Source organism: Caenorhabditis remanei, chromosome X (genome assembly GCF_010183535.1).
Source record: "Caenorhabditis remanei strain PX506 chromosome X, whole genome shotgun sequence".
Classification (NCBI taxonomy): domain Eukaryota; kingdom Metazoa; phylum Nematoda; class Chromadorea; order Rhabditida; family Rhabditidae; genus Caenorhabditis; species Caenorhabditis remanei.
Window position 1 is genome coordinate 4603456 of NC_071333.1, and position 19990 is coordinate 4623445.

General features: G+C 39.0%; 5 protein-coding genes across 5 annotated transcripts; 3 read left to right on the plus strand and 2 right to left on the minus strand.

The window, feature by feature from the left end:
- Positions 1-3547: 3547 nt before the first annotated feature.
- Positions 3548-5043, plus strand: GCK72_022884 (uncharacterized protein; the record flags this gene model as incomplete). Its single annotated transcript, XM_053735111.1, has 4 exons — positions 3548-3790; positions 4463-4616; positions 4664-4900; positions 4994-5043. The coding sequence occupies 4 exons, from the start codon at positions 3548-3550 to the stop codon at positions 5041-5043; spliced, it is 684 nt and encodes a 227-aa protein (XP_053578677.1).
- A 1367-nt stretch (positions 5044-6410) lies between these two features.
- Positions 6411-7463, plus strand: GCK72_022885 (uncharacterized protein; the record flags this gene model as incomplete). Its single annotated transcript, XM_003102824.2, has 4 exons — positions 6411-6497; positions 6825-6896; positions 7119-7289; positions 7341-7463. 4 exons carry the CDS (start codon positions 6411-6413, stop codon positions 7461-7463), a joined length of 453 nt encoding a protein of 150 aa, XP_003102872.2.
- A 6860-nt stretch (positions 7464-14323) lies between these two features.
- On the plus strand, positions 14324-14681 carry GCK72_022886 (uncharacterized protein; the record flags this gene model as incomplete). Its single annotated transcript, XM_053735112.1, has 2 exons — positions 14324-14471; positions 14524-14681. The coding sequence occupies 2 exons, from the start codon at positions 14324-14326 to the stop codon at positions 14679-14681; spliced, it is 306 nt and encodes a 101-aa protein (XP_053578678.1).
- Positions 14682-16078: 1397 nt separating this feature from the next.
- GCK72_022887 (uncharacterized protein) lies at positions 16079-18692 on the minus strand (the record flags this gene model as incomplete). The annotated part of the gene is made up of 4 exons (XM_053735113.1): positions 16079-16278; positions 16473-16945; positions 17697-17872; positions 18576-18692. 4 exons carry the CDS (start codon positions 18690-18692, stop codon positions 16079-16081), a joined length of 966 nt encoding a protein of 321 aa, XP_053578679.1.
- A 202-nt stretch (positions 18693-18894) lies between these two features.
- On the minus strand, positions 18895-19526 carry GCK72_022888 (uncharacterized protein; the record flags this gene model as incomplete). The annotated part of the gene is made up of 2 exons (XM_053735114.1): positions 18895-18990; positions 19410-19526. The coding sequence occupies 2 exons, from the start codon at positions 19524-19526 to the stop codon at positions 18895-18897; spliced, it is 213 nt and encodes a 70-aa protein (XP_053578680.1).
- Positions 19527-19990: the final 464 nt, after the last annotated feature.

A 19990-nucleotide genomic window follows, 5' to 3' on the forward strand; every position in this document is an offset into this window, starting at 1 on the left:
GAAAATCCGTACTTCGCTGAAAATACATATTCTTGACGTTTTTTTTTTAAATTTTCTCCCATCCATTCGACAACATCTGAATAATTTGGAACAGTTGGATTCGGTTCGATTCACCATAATGCAAGGCTGTCAGAAATTGCGGCCGGAATAATTTTGTTTTTGAGCTCAAGACACAGTCACTGACAAGGTGGCTCCTTCTCAAAAGTACACCAGATTCTTAACGAAAAATCACAAATGTCGCAATGTGTATGACCAGTGCTTTAGTAGTGAGAGTCCTGATTGGCTGCATACAGACTTGTCAAAAATCGGGCCGGGCCGAGATTTTCCTTGACCGGGCCGGGCCGGGACGGGCCGAAAATTCTCTTGGCCCGGTAAAAAAAAATTCAAAAACACAAAATGTTTCAAAACGGGCCGAGACGGGCCCGGCCGGGCCGAGGTTTTTTCTGATTTTGGCCCGGCCCGGCCCGGCCCGTGAGAAGTCTGGCTGCATATCTTTGGTGGAGTTTTTGTCTTTAATGTTATAAAAAGATATTTAGAATTTTGCTGTAGATCAAAAGCAAGGCTTTCTTACTGTAGTTGATAATTATTTAGTACGACTTTCCCCTAGGAATATCTCGGAAACGTGGTCTGCTCAAAAATCTGGCATTTCCGATAGTGTAGTTTTGAGAAATTCAATGGTAAGTTTATGTAACGGAGTACGAATGAGCAAGTATGATAAAAATGGACAATTTTCGAGGTTACCAGATGCTCCATATTATGTGAATGTTCACGAATTCAGTTCATTGACCGGAAAATAGAACAGCTTGCTCTCATTTCTCTTTCTTGAGTAGAAAATGAAAATGAGCTCTATTTGTTCTATTTTCCAGTTCGAAGAACTCATTTTTTATTGACCCTTTTCTGTTCCGAACAGCTGAATAAACTTTTCGTTACGTTTAGCGGGGTCGTTGATTAGCACTTTGTATAGAGTGTGTCCGACTCGTCGTGTGATGATGCCTGTTACCCAGGTAGGGCTTTTTAGATTACGGTACTCTCTAACATAAACCATATCATGCTCCTGGTAAATCTTTTCCTTGTCACCATTCTGATTGTTGAACAGGAACTCCAGGGTCACATTGCGGGTGGTTGGAGCAAATTTGCCAAGCTCTGAGTCTTTGTTCACTTGTTTTGGCCAGTTGGATCTGATAAAACTTGGGAAATGCTTGAATCCTTTTGTGATGAGGCGATGACCGTTTCGACTGTTATGGGGTAGAAATGAAGTTGGGAATTACATCAACTTTTACATGAGCAATCCCTTGATTCTTGATTTTTTTATGCTGGCTTTGCTTGGCTATGACAAAGTCGTTGGTGTACTCAAGGGAGAAATTCTAGTTGAGCAGAATAGTAGCCCATCCTTGTAACCTATTGCATTGAAAATTGGAATTCCTTTCTTTTCTCCGAAAATGGATATCAGCGGTTTGTAATCCGTTCGGAGAGTAAAGTGACGCTCATGGATGCAGCGGGGGTGTTTGGTGACGGCAGTTATCAGACCAAATGTTTTTCATCAATCAGATTGTAGTTTCTTTGAAATAATGAATCAGCTACATTACCTCACAATCTCGCGATCATAGACTCCATAACTTGTTGAAAGATAGCAGTTGCTGTTTAACACCAAATGGAGGACGATTAAACTAATTAAGACCGCAGTGGGTGTCGAACTCTATTTGGATTGCGACTTAAAACCACTGAAACAAGTATCTGCGAAGTATATCAGTAAAATTATTTGGAATGACAACTCATCATTTTCCGAAAGATTCAAACAGGGATCACCAGATACTTCAAAGCAGAGAGTGCTGAAACGTGATGTGCATTACGATATCCAGATGAACCAGAGACACTACGTATCTGCAAAAATGGTTCCTCCTATCCAGCACGCTGGCATGAAGGGGCCTTAGTTTATCAAGCAAACGTCTCTAACGCGATCGGTCAGCTAGAAATACTGCAACCTTCCACAAACGGACGGACCCGTGTGTTCAAAGAAAAACTTATTGAACTGGAAAATAGTACATTTGCTTATTTCTCATCATTTTGTAAATAGTTGGACAGAACAGCTGGAATTCAATTCGTTTCTTACTCTTCAATGACAAATGTGAGCAAGCTGCTCCGTTTTCCGGTCGATGAGTCGAACGCATTACATTTTACAAATCTGGAAGGAAATTTGAGAATTTTGAAATGTATGAACTAGTCGGTTGACGCAGCTTACTGCTGTTCAATCTCCTTCCCTACACCACACTTCTCAGTTTTTCAGCGCCTGCGGGGCTTCACTAATGGTTCAAACAATTGAATTTTAAATGTTGACTGATCGGCGGCGATACCGCCTCCCTCCTCTGATCATGGACCATGTTTTAACAATTTCTCATTCTTGACTTTATTACTTTTTTGTAAATCACAGAGCTACGATGAAGTTCCTTATTGACAAATCACCATTACGTTTTGAGTAGTGTTCTTTCATTCATTATACTCCTAAAAAGCTTCTGTGTGTAACTTCTGTGCGGCGGTGACATCCGAGGTTTCAAAATTAAATGTACTAAATGCAGGTGAAGTCTATTTTGGCTTATGACTGAGGAAACCATTTCCGAAGGCATTTTCTTTTAATTAACATCTTTCCACGTAAATCGACGAGGGGGCTTTGGCGGAGTGTCGCTGCGTATTTTTGTGTTGGCAACAGGGTTATGGGGTACCAGTGTTGCGCGGAATTCCGACTTCCTACTTCCGGTCTGTTTTTTCACTTCCGACTTCCGGCTTCCGACTTCCATCATTTTATAACGGTGGAATTTAGGAAAAGTAAACTTTGCAGAAATACAAGGAAATATGGTCTAAAAAGACAGAAAATAATTTTTACTAATTTTTTTCACTAATTTTTACGAATTTTATAACCTTTTCTTTAGGAGTTTTGGATCTTTGTGAAAAAAATCTACTTCCGACCTCCGACTTCCTACTTCCGTTTTCAAAATTTTGCTTCCGACTTCCGTTTTAGAGAAAATCACAGCCGCGCAACTCTGGGGGGTACCATGCTACTTCCAACTATATTATAGTTTTCCACATCGTACGATAAATCAATGTGTACTAAAGTTCATCCGAATTTGTTCGGTCAAGCGAGTATGATGAAAATGGAAAATGATCAACTGTTATGCTTTCCGGTTCATCAATCAAGAAACTTTACAAATTTGCGAACAGCTGGATTAGCAATTTTTCGTCTGACTCGTTAGTTATTCTTCTTCCAATTCGCTCACTTGAAAGTTTCTCTGTTTTCTATTCCTGCCCATTTTATTGTTGTAGATCAAAAGCAAGGCATACGTTCTCTGTGATGTCTCGTACCTCTTCTCTACAGTCTCTCGATGGCAACAGGTGCCGAGCATCTGCACTTTCTCCTCCCTAAACTAGTTCTACTCTGTATTGGCTCCACCCACCAAATTATCCTCAATTTATTCATTTTCAACTTGCATTTCATTGCCTTTCTTGTACATGCAATTTTCATCTTTATTATTTTATCATTTTTATTTTCAGCAGGATGAAGGTGGTTATTTTGCTTCTCTCGCTGCCAATCTTCGTCTCATCATATTATATATGTGGTCATTTCGACCCAAACAGTATTAAAACTCTATGGAATGTCGGTGTCGGGGAAACTCTCCAGATCACGGGAGGATTCTTTGAACAAAGAAACTGCTACAAGCTGCCCAAATTTATAACGACCGCAAATGGAACATGGTATGCATCTCCCCAAGAAGGAGAGGCGCAAGACTACTATTTGTTGGTAAGTGGGTGATTCTAGATTTTATGAGATCAGGGTTAGGGACAAAATTTTAGTGACACCCCTAGTGAAATTCTGAGGGTAAGGGGTTCGATTCCGGTTGCAATCAAAGTTGTTATTTCCTTTTTGGTTAGTTTAGTCTTAAGGGTCACGATATCGATTAGAGAACCAGTCGAACCATTTTTGACACTATGGAAAAGTCCTAACCAGATTGCAGCCCTGGTACTGACATTCTGAAAACACAGATTATTAGAATATTAATATTCAGTTTGTGGTCAGTTTGTTTTGCATTCGGACGGTCTACAACGGAATTTTTTGGAAAAAAGACGTTTAGCATCGGCCTGCTGAAAACTGGTAATTTCGGAATGTTGAAAGTTTAGTTTATCTAGAAAATTTTAGCACTATCAAAGGTCAAACGTTGGTTCTAAGATTAAAATGAATTAGAAAGACTTTTTTAGTATCCAAATATCGCAAACTGAATTTCCGGATCACCACATTGATCCTCAAAACTATGAGCTTAATTTCCGCAATCTTAAAATTTTCTTTTTTGAGTTTCGATAAGTTAGAGAGAGAGAGAGAGAGAGTTAAAATAATTTAAGGAGAGAACGACACTCACTGTTACCATTTCAGTGGCAGAGAGATATATATAATAGATCTGGATTATTTCGTATGAAGGTGCATAATATTTCGAATGAAACCACGTTTAACGCGGGAGTCGGACAGAAGAACACATCGATTGTTTCGTTGGATGAAGACCCGATCATTTCACTACTGAACAACACAACTGTGCGAACCGAGATTCTTGAGACAGAGACTCCAGAGACTCCAGGTAACCATTGCCGAGGATTTAAAACTCAAAGTAAAAATCTTTTTCAGAACTATTCGAAATGCCACCAATCGAGTCTGACGAGGAAGTGGATCTTCTTCAAGAACTCAATCTCTTCGTGGAAACTCCTGAAACCACTTCACCTCTGGAAACCCCGGCAACTCCAAAGATTCAGCCTTCAACTACCACCAAAGGTCGAATGGCAGCCGTACTCCTTGCATTGATTTTCGTGGTGGTTATTCTCATCGCTCTTGGTTACTACGGATGTGAAAAAACAAAGAAGAAAGGTTAGTTGGATGAGCGTAGTGGTGATGGGATGGTTAGATGAAAAAAAACATCAGAGAGCAATAGTGAACTCAAAAATATCTTTTACATTTCAGCTACATCCGAAAAAGTTCACATGGGCTCAGTTCTTCAGGAAAAAGTATAAATTTGGATTTCAATTCGATGCAATTTTCAGTAGGGATTCGGATACTAATACCTGAAGTTAATATTTTTTCAGCTGTGTTCTAACTATTCGCCTACAATGTTTTCAATCAAGAACTAATACGCCAGGATTACTCTACAAATACGCTTCTTCTTACACCGAAACTTCGGAATCGTCGTCTAATTTCTTTAATATCGCTGCTCATAACATTCAAGAAAGCGCTAACACAATAAAATTCTAAACTAGAAAAGTGCACATTTATAAACACGACCTCACAGCTGAAGAGAACCGTCGAAAGGCGAACAATGAAAAGGGAAAAAGATGGGGAAGACTTTTTTCGTTTTTTGTGTGACTATGTTCTCCAGAAATCGTATGTATTTTATTTTCTTTGGAGAAAGAGACACAGAAAAGTTGGGACAGCCGATTGCGTCAAAGTGTCGAAAACTGCCATTAGGCGACGCAAACCAATGGGCACAGCAAAATAACGAGTGAGAGAGCGCGTGTCAAGAGAAAAAAAGAATAGTACTGATTGGTGTTGAACAGTTGTTTTTTTTTTTTTGCTTCACACCTCAAGATAAAAAAGGAACTCTTCGTAACAAAAACTTTTGGTCAGTCAAGGCAGTCACGTGAAAAATAATTCAGTGAGAAATAGATGAATTCGAATTTCCAAATATCCACAACTGAGACGGTATTTATTGTATGTTGGATGTTTCAAATTAAAAATAATCAACTTTGAAAACTTTGCCACCTCCCTTCTTTAATGTGCTTTTCCAAGATCCCTTCATTCTGGTGTACAGTGTATTATAAGAATAAGACACATTCTCTGTGAAGCCCAGATACCGCCAGAGAAGTAATATGACACCGGCACTATTTTAGGGTTACCAAATCGGCCTTGCAGTGCCAAAAATGCCTCAGTTTGTTTATGCGATAGGATGTTTATTTCCGGCCAATTCTCGGCCCGTCCTTATCAAAAACGGCCCGCATCAAAGGAGGGTGCAGACATAAACCAGGCGGTTCTTTCCTCTTCTATTCCCTCTCCCTATAAACAATACAGAGAAGGGGGCACAACGAGTGGCGTGAAGGAAAGAACCACGGAGACTTAGAGAAAGAAAGAAACAAAAAAACAAGCAGAACTAGTACCCCGCCCACTTTTTTTGTGGTCTTCGCCATTCCGACTTGAGACGGCCTACGAGTATGGCTGTCAAACTAATTCTTCTGATTTTATTTGAGTTCTAATGGTCTTATTGTTTGTTTGTAGATATTTGGAAGGTGAGAGTCGTGTCTATATAGTTATAAAATTTTTGAGTTTTTATGAAATTTACTGAGTATTTTGATAAGCTTTTTATTCGTGAAACTTTCTGTGTTTTCAGATGGAATCCACCGACAAAGATGGACACGTTGATGACCTGCCGCTCTTCCCGACGTCTCATCGTCTTGCACATCATGCCAATGATTATGTAAGTTGTTGACTCCTATTAAATCTGCTAGACAACATGCCAAAATGTACGATTGCCTGTTCACCTGCTAGAGGATTTCTAACATTCAGGCCCCCAGGGATATTTTTTCGTTGAGCCTCAATGTCTATCCATGGGCCTAGTTGATGGATCTATTATCTGTCTCCCCTTGTCAATCTGAAATCAAGTTTGAAATTTTTGTGTTTTCCAGGGCACAGAGAAGGACATCTAACGCCTCCTTCTGGAAACGGTGAGTTCCCCTTCCTGTAATCGGCTTGTTACCGTGCAGAAATTCCTGCTAAGATTCTTGAATAATCAATGTTTTTCCAGGCACAAGACGCTCAAGATGATGGACTCCAGGAGAGAAAAGGAAAGGAGCAGAGATTCACGGAAAATGATGCTGTAAGTCATTGTCTCTCTATCTGTCAGTTGGTACGTAAAGGCGTGAGGCCCGCAGCAAACAGATTTTACCGTAAAATTAGAATTTGGCACTCAACTACGTCTTTTTTGCCACAGTGATAACCGTTGTGCGACGGAGCGCGTTTTCGCCACCTTACGCTTTACATATGATATTATATAAGTATCCCGATGTCCATTCATTTACGTAATCAAGTTAATTTTCAGATGACCGATGAAGTATACCGGGTGTTTCTTCATAATTTGGCGTTGGGGGAATTGAAGAAGAGAAGTCCTCTTCGTTACGGATTGCTCACATTGAGCAATCCTGAGCCAACTTCTCAGCCTTCCCCGGTTCCAGCACGTCATCCATGGTCTCCCTCCCCGCCGAATCCCGAGGTAATCAAAACATTATTCAAAACATATTTCCTAGTTAAAAACTTTTTTCAGCAGCCATCCACATCAGGCTACACTGAGGAGAACGCAAGACGAGCAAGTGAGCGATTTGAAGAGGAGATGTTTCAAGCCATCGAGGAGAGCAAAAACAGAAAGAGAAAGAGGACAGGGAAATAAAAGTGAGTAAAGAGAAAGGGATGGGTATGAAAAGGGTAAAAAAGTAGTTACAAATAAAGACCGGATGATAGCAAAATCACTCGGTGAACTGATATTAATGAGGAAATTGGGCCAGACCTAGACAACTACAAAAAAAAACAAAACGGGCACGCTACAACGGAAAACATGAACATATAAAAACCGATAGCTGAAAAATGTGATCATTTTAGCGACCAGAAAAAAAAAGAAATAAAACAAACTACTCAAAGAAGCTTAGAGTCACGTCACTATTCGAATAACGAGTCAATTTTCAGTCTCTACGCCTGCTGCTTCCTACTCATCAACGTCTGAGTGCTTCTAAATTTTAAAATGTTATTAAATGTATTTTCCGGTGTTTCTAGATTATAATTTATTGATTGTCTAATTTATTTTACTTCAAAAATAAAATTCGTAGTTCAACCCTGTCATACTGAAATCTTGTTAGCCATTTTTCCTCTCCCATGTGCCCTGTGGTTGCGCAAGATGGGAGGCGCACAGTTGTGTTCTCAGAGTGATGATGTAACAGAGCTAATTTCGGAAAAAAGTCATGAGAAAGGTCTCTAGCCTCGCAAGGAAACCTGGAGTTTCCCTATCCGTCGAGTGTTTTTTGTGCTCATTCGTGATATGCTTGATGACAAATCGAATGAAAATACTCAAAACACATTGTTTGCAAGAATTTCTCCAAAAATTCTTATTTTAGCATGTTAGACAAAAAAAATTTACGAAAATGACGTTTTCGGTAGAAATTTCTATTTTTTCACTTTTTACTTCATAAAACGTCGAAGATATTGATCCGGAAATCCCAATTATTCATCCGGAATACCCCGAAAACCGATTTTGAAAAATTGCGACAACTATGCCCCAGGCCACCTCAAGCCCTCTCACTGATTCGAAGGTCCTACAATTCATTTCAAACAGGACAATAGAAAACAGAGAAACGCCGTTTTGATCAGTTTGAGAACGATGATTGGTGGACGGAAAGCAAAGTCTTTGACGTTTAGACACTAGAAAAATACAAAAACAAAAAATGAAAATCCAATCTAAACATTAAAAAAAACTGCAATTTTTGCTTCAAAAACTAGCATCTTCCTCCATAATTTAATAAGTTGGGTTAACTCAAAACATTTTTATTCCCGTGTCGGAGAACATGTAAATCCATTGTGAATCCAATTTTTGACAAAAGAATCTCAAACCATCTTGTTTTTATGAACAATTAATTTCAAAAATGACAAGTCTTTTGAGTCAGATTTATGCATCAAGTGTTGAGAGAAACTTCATATCTGGAAATATCTGAAAAGCGAAGCAAAGATATAAAACAAGGACTTTGTCCATTTACAGTAATAAAAAAAACGAGGTATTTGTATTAAATAATTTATACAAAACATCAGGAGAAATTACTTTGTCGATATGTAACTTGCTAGGGAGTGTCTGTACAAAAAAGTTGTCAACTACAAAAATGTAGCTCTACTCTATTTATGCTCTGTTCAGCCCATACAAAATTTAGTATATCGGACAATCAGGTGACACCGAAATACACTGTCAAAGTTGGTCATTTTCCACTGAAAACAGCCAAAGTTGATAACCTTTTGAGCGGTACTGTAGGCCAAGATCTACATTTTGGTATATTTTTCAGCTTATAATATTAGCAAGGCATGCTTCTTACACCCGCACTCTACCGAAACCGATGAAAATTGTGAACGAATTTGAGAGACTCAGAAAAAAGAGACATTTTCAAGGGCATTTCGGTGGAGCGCAGTTGTAAGAACTGTGCTGAGCTAATATTATGAGCTGAAACACATACCAAAATGTAGATCTCAGCGAGTTCTATGTCGCTGACCTACTGCAGTACCGTGCAGTAAGATATACAATTTGGCTTTTTTAGTGAAAAACGACTAACTTTGAGAGGGTGTTACGGTATCACTGACTATACTATTACCTAACCAGACTCATTCCTATACCTAGCCTAAAAGGTCTGAACCTATGGGGGGGGGGGGGGGGGGGGGGAGGGGAATTAGGATTCAATAAAAATATTAAAATGAAAAACATATCTAAAATTGATATTTTCCAAATTGCGGTGACGTTCTCGACGACGACGGCGATGGTGGCGACGAAGACGTCGACGGCTCAACAGCTCCTACTGTAAATGCTTGTTTTATCAATTTAGTAGCTCGAAAACAAGAAAATATACTCCAACACTTGTTGAATGCAATAGCAAAATTCACAATCAATTTTAGAATTGATATGGGCAAAACTCATCAAGATTTTCAGTAAAAAACTGCTGTACAGCAAAACACGCAGTTTGTTTGGCATTTTTATCTGGTCTTCATGCTTGAGCCTCTGAACCACACCAAAGTCATCCAATTCAAACACAATATGCCGATTTTCAAAAGTTTCATGTTAATTTTTTCTAATTATAATCCAGTTTCTCAGTTTTCATCTTTCTGGGCGATGAATTGGCATCTGGAGCTGATTTGCTACAAGTTTTATCCACGTCGTTTTATAAATTCAAAGGATCGGGCACTGGCCAGCTCTGATTTGCAAACTAGAAAACAATTACTCATTATAGTAGGGGGGTTGAAGGCTTGGCCTGCCTGAGAAACTAGCTTAACAAAACTCATTCGAAAAATGAAGAAATTATCATGAAAATAAGAGCTCAACGATGTTTGTACGTTGAAATTTCCAGGCCCCCGACTTGCCTGACTAACTAGCTCGGCCAAATTTATCCTGAAATTTGAGAAATCGTCATTTTTATTCTTAAAAATAAGACCTCAGCAATGTTTGTACGTCGAGATTTTCTCGAATTTCCGCATGAGAATATTTATCAATATCTATGATAGTTTTGAGATGTTTTGCAAAATCAAAACACTTACTCTGTCTCCGTGTGTTTGCATCATTCTTCAATCTATCCAAAATTTTCGAAACTCCAGCATCCATTCACTTAGTCGTCCACCAATTGGAAAATCTGGAAATTTCATGAGATTAAACACTGAATATCAGTATTTGTAAACAGAGAACTTACATTAATTTTAATTATGTTGGTTGGCCTTGCAATCGGCTGGCCTGGAATATTAGAAAATGGAGGGAAAAATATAATCGATTCCCTCACATTTCGAAATGATGAATCAAAAGGGGAAAAAAGGAAAAAAAGAAAAAGAGGCACAGATGTGGAGGTGAGAGAGCATGGATGTCAGAGAGAGTGCAGAGTGAATCAGAGCCAAGCACTGTCGGAGGTCAACTTGTTGATTGCGGCTTGCTTCTCAGTGAGAGAGCGAGGGCAGGTGTGTGTTTCGGTGGGACGTGCCATCTGTGGTAACTTGTGACATGGACGACAGATAGAGGGAGAAAAAAAGAGCAAGATGCAGTTGAAGTGCTCTTTGAACGACAGTTCGGTCCCTGACACCATCAAAAGTATGTATCGTTGTCGAAAAAGTTGTTGCCGAACAAATCTGATGAAAAAAAAAAATAGCGATAAAACGAGATGTGCGTGTCTAAATATTGCTATTAGTTGGGATACTCTGGAGAAGCCATACCCGTGTGGGACATTATTTGATTTTAAGTTCATTTCCGATGGTTCCGAACTGGAAATAGTGGTTTTCGTAGGGTATGTATGACAATCAGATTTTCGATTTTTTAATTGAATTCGAATTTCATTAAAAAGAAACTGAAAACCAGGTGATGTCCGATATTTCTGAAAAAAATCGATGTTTTCTTGGAATTCCATCGGAAAAGAACTGAAAATCAGATGATGTCTGGAGTTTCTGAAATATTTTGATTTTTCTTCGGTCAAGGATCTGGAGCGGCTACACTTGATGCGCTAACTGGTAATCTCATAACATAGTAATACTAACATACTGATACATACCAATCTGACAATCACACTACAAGTTTTATTTCGGAGCTCCCACTCTTACTCATCTGACCACTTATTACTCTCATGAGTCTTCTACCAGCAGCAAAAATGTTGATTGCACGCAACTACAACACTTCGCAACTGCGACGTTTCGCAACTACGTCATTTCGCAACCGAATTGTCGCGGAGCCAAAAATAAAGGCTTTAGAGTCAGCTCTATGCCTCAAGTGTTAAGAGGAACTCCACATCTGAAAATATCTGAAAAGAGAAGCAACGATATAAAATAAGGACTCTGTCCGTTATGAGGAATACACAAAAGGTACTTTAGTTGAATTATTTATTCAAAATATTATATATGGGAGGGAAGGGGGTAAAGGGAACAATCCTAATGCTAGGGAGTGTCCGTACAAAAAAGTTGTCAACTACAAAAATGTAGCTCTACCTATGTATATTTGGAATCAGCGTTTTCTCAGCTTTCCAATGATATATGTCACGTTCTATAACTCTTCGGTCTCGCTGAGATCTACATTTTGGTATATTTTTCAGCTCATAATATTAGCTCAGCACACTTCATACAATTGCGCTCCACCGAAATGCCCTTGAAAAATGTCTCTTTTTCTCTGTGTTTCTTAACTTCGTACTCAATTTTCTTTGGTTTCGGTAGAGCTCGGTTGTAAGAAGCTTGCCTTGCTAATAGTAAATAATTTTAACAATAAAATCTTACAGTTCTATTGCCTAAGCAAAGTCATTCCTAGACCTAACCTAAGAAATGCTAAACCTAGTCTAATTGTGAGGGCGGGGAGTTTGGATTCAATAAAAATAGTAAAATGAATAAAAACATATCTAAAATTGATATTTTCCCAATATCGGCGACGATTGCGACGACGACGACAATGGCGATGGTGGCGACAAAGACGACTACGGGCGCCTGGAGACGGCACAGCAATTACATTTCTGAAAATGCTTCGTTTTTTAATTCAATAAGTCAAAAACTGGAAAAATGCATATCCACGCTCGTTGAATGCAATAAAAAGATTGATAAACAGAGAAATTTTGAGCAGTGAGAGTGTATTTTTCTGTTTTTGATGCTGAGAGACAGTTTAAAATTTGAATGCTCACCTCTACTTTCAATTCTTCCTTCTTACTGCCCACATTTGCTCCTTCTTCTACTTCCAACCCTTCTCCAACTCTCAAATTGTCCTTGCCTTCGTTCTGGGGACATTTGATCACCGAATCTGCAAATTTGAAAGATATTTGAATGTTCAGTGACTTCAGAATTGATACGTGCAGAAATATCAAGAGAATTTTCAGTAAAAACTGATGTACAGCAATATTTTTTTTTGTTATTTTGCTTTAGTTTTTATAGCTGGGCTTTTGAATTACACCAACCTCTTCTATTTCAAACAAAAAAGGCCGATTTTTCAAGGCTTATTGTTTATTTTGTCTAATTGAGGTAACTTGATATGTCGGGTTGATCTGCTACAAAATTTCTTAACGTCTTTTCATAATTTCGGAGAATTAAGTTTTGGGTAGCTTGGATTTGGAAACTAGAAAACAATTCCTTATTATAGTTGCTTGGCTTGCTCAGCCTGGAGGCCTGGCCTGCCTGAAAAACTAGCTTAACAAAATACATTCGAAAAATGAAGAAATTATCATTCTTATTCCTGAAAATAAGAGCTCAACGATGTTTGTACGTTGAAATTTCCAGGTGCCCCGACTTGCCGGACTAACTAGCTCAGCCAAATTTATCCTGAAATTTGAGAAATTGTCACTTTTATTTCTAAAAATAAGACCTCAGCAATGTTTGTACGTCGAAATTTTCTCGAATTTCCTCTTCAGAATTTTTATCAATATCTATGGTAGTTTTGAGATGTTTTGCGAAATCAAAACACTTACTATGTTTCCGTGGGGTTCTATCATCTTTCATTCTATCCAAAACTTTCAAAACTTCCATTCATCTTCCATTGAAACATCTATTTAATCGTCCACCAATCGGAAAATCTGGAAGTTTCATGAGAATAAACACTGAATATAAATACCTGTAAACTGAGAACTTACATTAATTTTAAATATGCTGGTCGGCCCTGCAATCGGCTGGCCTTGGAATTCTAGAAAATGGAGAGAAAAGTACAATTGATAGTACTTTCCCTCACATAATTTCGAAAAAAATGATGAATCGAAAGGAAAAGAAAGAGAAGGAGAGAAAGAGAAAAAGAGACACAGATATGGAGGTGAGAGAACATGGATGTCAGAGAGAGTTCAGAGTGAATCAGAGCCAAGCACTGTCGGAGGTCAACTTGTTGATAGCTTCTCCAAGAGAGAGCGAGGGCAGGTGTGTGTTTCGGTGGGGTGTGCCATCTGTGGTAAGATGTGACTTGGACGACAGATAGTGGGAGAAAAAAGGCTACATGCTGTTGAAGTGTTTTCTGAACAACAGTTTGGTGCCTGAATCTGAAAATCAACTGATAACAATCAGAAGTATCTATATTTTATTATCTATGTCCATGTTCCCAAAAAAAAAGTGCAGTCGTGGGAACACAAACTTTATTCAAACAATTTCCCAGACCATGTCCATTTTCCCAAAAAATAATGCGGTAAAAATAATACATACAGTTTAACATTATTAAAATTGAAAATCTGGATTTTCAGACACTTTTTATTGAATTTTTTCTCTCAAAAACTTTAGTTGCCAACTAAAAATAACATCCCACTAGAATTTTTGAGACTGGAATTCATCCCACTCGAAAAGCCTTTGATCTTCACTACAATCGCACATAGAAAAGCAAAAATACTGTTTTTTGCCTCCGGTATCATATCGCTTTAATGGTTTCAGAGAAGTTTTTGTCGCATATACACCCACACTCGTAAAATTCCGAGCGACAACGCCCCCGAACTCTCGTTGTTAATCGTCCGGGAGGAAAGTGTACAAAACGGGAGCTTGACAGCAGAGAAGTCACAAATTGATCCAGTCGACACCGACAGACAACCAACAATGATCTTCGAGGTTCCAACAAAATACTTTCCACCGACGACTGATGCAGCCAAAGAAGTCAAGAAGACTGCCTACGTTAGTCCATTCGAAAAGTTCTTGAGAACTGAGATGGCTTCGATGAATAAATTTCTCGGAGGATCGTATAATGGTATGTACATTAAACCAGCAAACTACAGTACTCTAACAAACAATTTTTCCAGGAACGAAATCTTCTCTCTCTGACACCATTAAGTCCACCATCTTGTCATCATCCAAAGTCTTCAACTTTTCTTCTGGCATCGGGTTGACCTCGGCATTAGCGGAGAAGATGACTAACATCTTATCGGATTTGACGGCTTGTTTCAAATTGACCTTGTGAACCTCTGGAAAACTTGGCGCGAGATTCCGTGCATTTCAATGAATTTTTGAATATTCCGAGTTGTTGATTTCCGTCGATATTACGCCTGTGTATGTACAAAAACCGACAGACGAGTCGTTTCTCATAAAAATATGCAAAAGTTGAGAAAAAAACAAATTTATTGAGACACAAAGCTGAAGATCTAAGAAAATTAACACTTTTGATGATTCTGGTCTAGCGGCATATTCAGAATTGTCCTGAGAAATAATCATGCTATCAAAAAACAGTATCAAATGAATTGAACACAACAAATAATCAAGACAAAGGATTATGCAGATTCGTTTCACAGTAAATAAAAAATGCTTTGACTTTTCAGTCCTCCTACAGTATCTCAACCTCACTACAAATGGTGATTGCACTGTTGTTAGCTTTCTCTATTAACAGTAATCAAAACGAATCTTTATGGTGAAACAAACTGTTAGAATTATCAGAAAATTAGTAAACTTTTCGAAGAATTTAAAACAAATGTTTTGTGAAAGTACAACTAAATCTGTTTCGGCCACTATCTTGGACAGTCAAGTCTAAATAAGTTTTCCAAAATGAAAGAGGGGCTGGCCTCGTCAGCAAGATACCCTTCTTTCAGTAAAATGGTGCTGACGCATTTCAATAAAACTAGTTTCTAATTTCTGTTTTAAATTTAAGACAAAGGTTAAAGAGTATTCTCACGGATATTTAGTTCTAGTTAAGGAAAACGTACCCTTACACTGACCAAACAATGTTGAGAACTTGAACAAATTCATGGTAACAACGACAGCTGGTAATCGACTGAAGTTTGAGTCATCTTCTCATTTCACCGTGTTTTCCAGCAATTTCAGCAACGAGGGTATCTAGAAGAACATGAGAGAAGCCGGTTCGTCTGAAAATTGATATGTCAAGTTTACGGAGAGGCATTACCAAGAAAAAAGGAAGGTCTATGCTTCTAGCAGAAACTAAAGTAATCCTGAATTGGGAAAAAAAGTCAGATCGGTGCTACTCAAAGTGGGATTCTGCTTTTCGTAGCGCCGAAACTTGTAACAAATACTTACATTTTGAGTTTGCCATTGTTGGTTCCTTCTTCCGACACCTGAGGTCAGGAACCGTATCGTATCCATAAATACTAGATTGGAAAAAACGACATCTACGCAGGGCCAACTTAACAGCTGAGGTAGGATTCCTTTTTTAGCTTGATGATGGTGTAGACAAGAAGATGTGCTCGCCTGAAAAATGTGAGTGATCAAATATCCAGATCTCATATTCACATTTGTATCATCACGTAAGCCACCATTATCCCTTTCCCCCGTTTTGCTGTTCATTACTCACCAATTCTCCATCGTTTACCATCGTCTCTTCCTTTGATTGTCATTCATTCGATATAGTTTTTAAGTCTTCTTTTCCGTCTCCGCCGTTTGCAACACCACCTCATTCACATGATCCTCCAGACAACCAATCACATTAATATCGACGCTTTCGCAAGCTTCAGAAGCCCTTAGCCATAGAATTTGACGGTCTTTGGGGGCGTACTTGTTGGTAGTGCACGCCGGATTATGACCTCTCAACGATTCTAGAGACACGACGAGCACTGTATCCGTATGAGGGAGCATTCAATAGTTGCGATAGAATATATCGGTTCCAAGGGGGAAATATCAAATTTGGAGATTGGCTTTGTGGATTTTCTGGTTGATATTTTGAGCCTCCTGATGCACTCTACAATTCGTCTATTTTTTTGTTGAAATGTCATCTACTTCTTTTGCTCCGTTAGTACTTCACACTGACCAAGTCCCGGGGTGAACTTCCGAAGCTGGACATTACCCGAAATATTGGGAGAAGCAGTTCTGGCAACTGGCGCCGCGCTATTCTTTTCAGGAGTCACTGGCCTTGTCGGTGGCTCCGAATCAATCTCCAGATGTTGTTCCTCTTTCACTACAGCCACCACCTTCTCATCGTTCTTCTTCTTACTCCTGGCAGATCGAAGCGCTCTTGTTTTTGCTTCTCTCATATATTTCTCTCCTTTTAGCATCGAAATTTCCTCGAGATTCTTTTCAATCTCCATGACAACGCTACGAGAGCATACTAGTTCATAACAGCGGAATATGAGACCTGAGACTTTCTGTTCACCGGCTAAGGCGAGGAAATTAGAGAATTGAAGTGGTTGGGAGACTTCGATTTCTCGTTTTTCCAGCAATAGATGCATCACTTCGGTGGAGTTCTCACGGTCGAAACCCATTTTTCCGCCGCCTTGACCGGATCTGGAAAATATGCGAAATTTATATTAAATGGGTACAGTAACCTAAACGCGCCAATCACATAAATGCCATTGTCTTAGCGTAAAGACAGTGAAAGCGCACTAAAAAAACCACAAAAAAGATACTCAAGTACAGTAACCCAAACTACAGTATCCTCAATACTGAGTGTATCAATTTTGTTAAAGATACGCACAGTAATTAAAATTTAAGCTACAGTAACCTACACGTTTGTGAACTGAAATGTCGCAATAAGATCTAAATCATCTTGGCAGTAATGACTTACGCTAAGGTAGACTAAGCTACAGTAACCTTAACCATTGTATCTCAGATTCTACTATGATTCTTGACTACAGTAACCCTAAAATTCTTTAAACTACAGTAACCCCTATCTCTACAGTACTCCCGCTTACTTTGATATTTGATATTTTTATTTAACTATTTAAATATACAGAAAAAGTCACTTCATTTCCCGTTCCGGAAAACTCTAACGCTCTTTTATCTCAATAGTTGCCTAGTCCACTGCAAAAACACGCCGGCCTTCTCACGATCGCTCACAACGCTTCCAGTTTTGGTGTCTTTTCGAAGTATGGAATATTCAAAGTGTTTGATTTTACTGATGTTCAGCGTAAACTCACCAATTCTTAAAAAATCTTCCAAAGCTTTGCATGAATTCGTGAAACATCAGAGCGCCGACGAATACTTGCGCTTTCTGACACTGATTAGTTCTCCCCCAGAATTCGGGTACGTGTCTCACTTCGTTAAAGTTGACCAACAAGGCGTCACCCTTTCGCTTCCTCTCACTTCACACTTATCCAGTTCATTCGACATTATCTGACTATGCACAAGCTCCTCCCCGAAGTCATCGTGGAGCTCCACATTGTCTACTGGCTCATCCGACTCTTCGACTTTTGGTGGTGAAGATGAGGTTTTCTTGCGTGATGTGGTGGAGAGCCAATTTTGTCAGGTACTGAAAGATTGAAATATTTGGAATGAGAAAATTATGTCTGTCCGGGTGGCCAGAATCCTAATTTTTTGATTTTCAGATACTACAAAAGTTGGTTAATTAAAATTTCGAAATTTCAGGAAATTGATAAAAAAATAAAAATTGAAGACGCTATCTTTATGTTTTCCTAGATCTTCAGAATTCTATAAGTCTATTTTTGATTTTGGGCTTTTTCGAATATTTTGCCTGTCTCTCTGTCTGTGTGTCTGTCGGTTAGGGCGTTTGTCCGGTTATCCGGATGTCCACATTTATACTGTTGAAATTTTTCACATCGTCGGAAATTTTGTGCTTCGAAAATTTCAGATTTAGCAGAGTTCCATGTTCTTGATTTTGTACGATTTGAAGATTTCAACCTGTCTGTCCGTGTGTCTGTTTATACGGTGTCCAGATGTACACATTTCTACAATTTTTGTTTCATGATATATTAATAAGGAAATTATGAAATTTCCTGATACATGAATGCATGTATTTGTCTGTGTGTCTATATTCCCAGATGTCCGCAAAAGGGACATCTGCAAACGGACACATGGACCGGCGCTGACATAAAAAAGTTTCTCCGATTTTTCTGTCTTCCTGTAAATCTCGATGCCCAGACTACAATTTTTTCTAATTTTTTCAATACCAACTCACCCTGACAACCTTCAAATAAGTGCTCAACTTCCTTCCATCCGGTGCAAAATAGGAGACATCTTTCTTGACTTCAGAAGCAGTGACACCCCGAGCACATGTCTGACGTTTCCTTCCCATCTAGAGAGGCAGTCGAAGCATAGCCTCATCGTCCATTTCCCCTCCTCGGGATCCTGTAATTTGAGTGTCACCTCGTGTGCTGCAGGGACATTTTGCAGCGAGTGCCGCCTGCTCTTCTTGCTTTTTTTGGTTCGTTTTCCACTAACTCATCCATGAGAACATTGTCTTTCCATAGTTTGTGGAAAATTTTGTTGTGACTGATTCAGGCACGACCAACATCAGAGTGGTCAGTGTTGACTTGACGGCAATTGGCAAACATCAACTCGACGTCGTCGGCAATGTCTTCTGGAGAGAGTATCTGGAAATAGGGATGTGATCAATTGAAATCTTCGAAAATGGAATTTTGGCGGAGTCAAGATACCCAGAAACTGTGAAACATGCCTCTCTACAAGTTCTAAATCTCCTGGCTTCAAAGTTTGTCAGCCTGAACGTTCAGATGTAGAGATGTTATGTTTTCAAAATGTTCTAAGACGCTATTTTCATGTTTTGCTGAATATTCAGAATTCAAAAAGTATCTTTTTGATCTCGAGTTTTTTAGAATATTGTCTGTCTCTCTGTCTATGTGTTTGTCGCTCCTGAAGTCCAAAAAAAGAACATCCGGACAAACGGACACATGGCCAGACAATGACATAAAAAGCGTATTTTGATTTTTTTGTCTTCCCGTAAATCGGGATGACCAGACTAGGGTTTTTCATTACTTTTATAATGCCAACTCACCCTGACAACCTTCAAATAAGTGCTCAACTTCTTTCCATCCTGTGCAAAATAGGAGAAATTTCCCTTGACTTCAGAAACAATGGTACTCCGAACACAAAGCTGACGTCTCCATCCCATCTGAAGAGGCAGTCAAAGCATAGCCTCCGTCGTCCCTCTCTCTTCGGGATCTTCTGATTTGAGTGCCGCCTTGTGTGCTTCAATGACTTTGCAGCAAGTCCCGCCTGCTCTTCTTGTTTCTTTGGATGCATTTTCTACCAACTCATCCATGTAAACGTCGTTTTTCCATCGATTGTGAAAGAACTTGTTTAGACTGATTCAGGCACGACCGATATCCGCGTGATCGATGGCAATTGGCAAACATCAGCTCGACGTTTTCGGTAAAATCTTTTGGAGAGTCGTATCTGAAAACGGGCGATTTTGAAAAAAAAATGGTCGAGCCAAGATGTCCAAAAGCTGTGAAACATGTCTTTCAAGGGTTCTAGATCTTCGGTTAATGGTTTTTTCACAAAAAAGTTTTGTCTGTGAGTCTGTGAGTCCGGATATCCAGTTTTCCAAGTGTTTGACTGTCTGTCCGTCAGTTT